General features: G+C 36.9%; 1 gene segment (V, D, J or C); it reads left to right on the top strand.

The window, feature by feature from the left end:
- Positions 1-2,484: 2,484 nt before the first annotated feature.
- On the top strand, positions 2,485-3,052 carry LOC122800140. The segment is given in 2 exon segments: positions 2,485-2,563; positions 2,665-3,052. Coding segments are annotated over 2 exon segments (411 nt in total).
- Positions 3,053-3,399: the final 347 nt, after the last annotated feature.

Below are 3,399 nucleotides of genomic sequence, written 5' to 3' on the forward strand. Positions count from 1 at the left end.
CTCATGTTGAGAATTGCTTCCCTCACATCTCCACTACTTTATTAATAACAACTATGAGATTACACAACATGAAGAAAAGGAAAAACGTCCTCAGCCACACTGTCCTGCGATCTCTCACCTAAAGCCTTTACATTTATTCACCTGCAGACATACTAAAATGCATGCATTCATAATGCCAAAACATCATGCAAATAGGCACACACACGCACACACACACACACACACACACACACACACACACACACACACACACACACACACACACACAGACACACACACACACACACGCACACACACACACACACACACACACACTAGCCAAGTATGCACTGACAAACAACATAAACACATTCATAAACACAGCAAACAAACTTAACATCCCACACATACTCCCACCACACACTCAACAAAATGACACTTGATAAAAGATTCACATTTCTTCAGAAAACTACATTTACTGATAACCATGAAGCCCTATGAATATACTTAAGCTTACTATGTACTGAGGTATTTTGAATTTATGAACAGGAGAGTTCTGAGAGGGTGTACAGAGCCTGAATCTCACTACATGTACATTGGAAAGTCATTACTAAAAAAATCAGTTACCTGCTGCTGGGTTCTCTGCAACACATAGGGGAAATAAACACACCTATTTTCCTACATCTATTTTTGCTTGGGAATTGGATTCCTACTGATATCTAGTTAGTAGATATATGAACGAATTAATTAATTACAAGCCTCCTTCTCTCTCCTCATTCCTTATCAATTCAATTTAATAAAAATGTAACAGAGACAAGAGGAAGAACATTGAAATTGGAAGCAAAGGTCTGAATATGATAGTTTATTATAAAAGAACAAAATTCTCAACAGGAAATCAGTTAACATAAAAGAAAATATAGATAACTGGTACTAAAATGTGGTGTTAAAACTTTTGTGAGCAACGAGCGGACAGGTGATCTGCTGTGGCGACCCCTAACCGGGAAAAGCCGAAATAAGAAGAATACTGAGTTTGAGATTACTTGAGCTGTGGCAATAAAGGCGGATAATCTGTATAGAAGATACAGCAAGAATTAAAGGTTACATGTTAGCACAATCTAGAGAGGCAGAATGCATGGGCCATAACTCTCAACTCTTCAAAATTTTGCAAAATGTGCAGATTTTTGCCTCACATGTTCGGTCTGTTTGTCAGAAAACGTGTGGTTTTCTGACAAATCATTGAGGACTGAAGTCATTAAATAAAGACAGATATTTGTTTCAGACTTCATTATCCTTCAGAAATTGCTTGCTAATGCCAAACCTGTTATTCTTGCAACTAAGTTGAAAAGAGCAATATTTAAAAATCTGTCCCTGATTTTGGGCCATTGACCCCTTTCATTATTTTTGGCTTTTGTCAGAATTCTTGTCTGACGAGACAGAGCGGTATAATATAGACTGCCATTTAATATAAAAGGATATGGAGTCTGGAAGGAAGTCTGTGAGTAACAGAGCTTGTCTCTGGGTTGTAGAACTATGTAACAATAAGAACCAGAGAGCATTCTTCAGGAACTTTGTTATACCATAGCCACCAGAAGAAAGGCTAGTTGTGTTACTTGGTGGAGATGAAAGTGCTCAAATATTTCTTGCATCTATTTGTCTTGCACTCATTCCGCAGCAAGTGTATGAGTAATAAATGAATTGCCATTTTTCATTTTTGTTGTTTGTGACCTATAATAATAGAAGTGATTATTTTCAAACATTACAAACAGTATGGGTCTGGTTATAGGCAGTAGTTAAATGGAGGTGCTCGATCTCAGATATACAGGTTTAAGATAAATCTTATTTGTAGCAAAGTCCTAAGTTTTAAGTTCCGTTGAAAGAACACCCGCATCTTTACATATTGTTGTGAATGATATAAGGCAGAACCATTCATTTAAGAGGTAATCAAAGAATTTTTTGTGTCCCTGTGTGTGGATCATAGTTTGGAAAAAAACAACCTCTAACTAGCATACTTGAATGATTTTTCTTCTATCATGAGCAGTTCCATTTCTGCTATGTCATCCTCACAGCAGAAAGAAATGTGTTTGCAATAGTTTGGTCACCGGTACACCAGGAAAATGTTTAAAAATATCTAAACACTCATACTGAAAATACAATCTACACACCATTTTAAATGTTTTGTACAAATTATGAAATTGTTTGGTTGGCTAATTCTAACTAAAGACCAAAAGAGGGTAGCAAAGCATTATTCAACAGCCCACATTCCACAAATGAATTGTTTTCTCTTTGCTAAAAAGAACAGATGTTTACAGATAAGGAACTGCCCATCATTAACTTTAAGTTAAGCGGCATCAGTTCAGACCTGACCTGTCTGAGGTTTTCTCATGGAAAACTGCATATGCTGAATTCTGTTCTATGACCAAAGAGATGATTTGCATAAAGGTATGGCATTTTTACTCTAGCAGGCTTTTTAGAGGGCAGTGAAATGTCATTGCCATCATAATCCAGTTAGCAATGAAAGGCTGTAAAGTCTCTGTCATGCAGTGGGTCCACATACTTATCCTGTGGGGCACAGTTTACTGGCCTTGTAAGTCTCTGTTGAATTGTTTAACTGGATTACATTGTAGCAAACTGTAACTTGTAACTTTAGCTGTTTACATTAACTTGTTTATTTTGGTTTTGCTTTAGATACTACTGCCCAGCCGACACTGACTCAGCCATCCACAATGTCAGCATCTGTGGGTCAGACACACAAACTGTCCTGTGTCCTCACCACTGGGTATGACTTTGATAGTGCTTACGCTGTGTGGCACCAGCAGAAACCTGGTAATGCCCCACGGTATCTGGCACACTGTGATAACAGCAATAACGTCAAAGGCTCTGATGTCCCTGATCGATTCAAATGTTCCCTGGAATCAGCCACTCTCAGCCATCTGACCATCTCTGGTGTCCAGGCAGATGATGAAGCTGATTATTACTGTGCATTCTGGGATAAGACCAACAAGCTATACACAGTGCTTCAGTGAGATGGGGAAATGAAACAAAAACCTACAGTCTTTTTCCAGGCTCATGTGTACATTAATTAAAATGCTACGCAGTAAGGATCACCTCTTTCACTGAAACAATTAGCAGGATTTTGAAGTGGATTGAAATGTGTTTTATTTTGATCACCCTGCAATGCATGCACTAAAATGCTGTCATAAGAAGTGCAGTGTATACTTACAAATGAACTACACTTTGATATTGTATGTTGATATATATGCAGATTCATATATATATATATATATATATATATATATATATATATATATATATATATATATATGTAGATATATATAGACAGATTGCACAGGCTGATTACTTTAAATGTTTTTTTTTTGCATTTCAATGCACTGCAACATTATAATATAATAAGTACAGAAT

The sequence above is a fragment of the Protopterus annectens genome, chromosome 4.part0 (genome assembly GCF_019279795.1).
Source record: "Protopterus annectens isolate FY-2018-M chromosome 4.part0, PAN1.0, whole genome shotgun sequence".
NCBI lineage: Eukaryota > Metazoa > Chordata > Ceratodontiformes > Protopteridae > Protopterus > Protopterus annectens.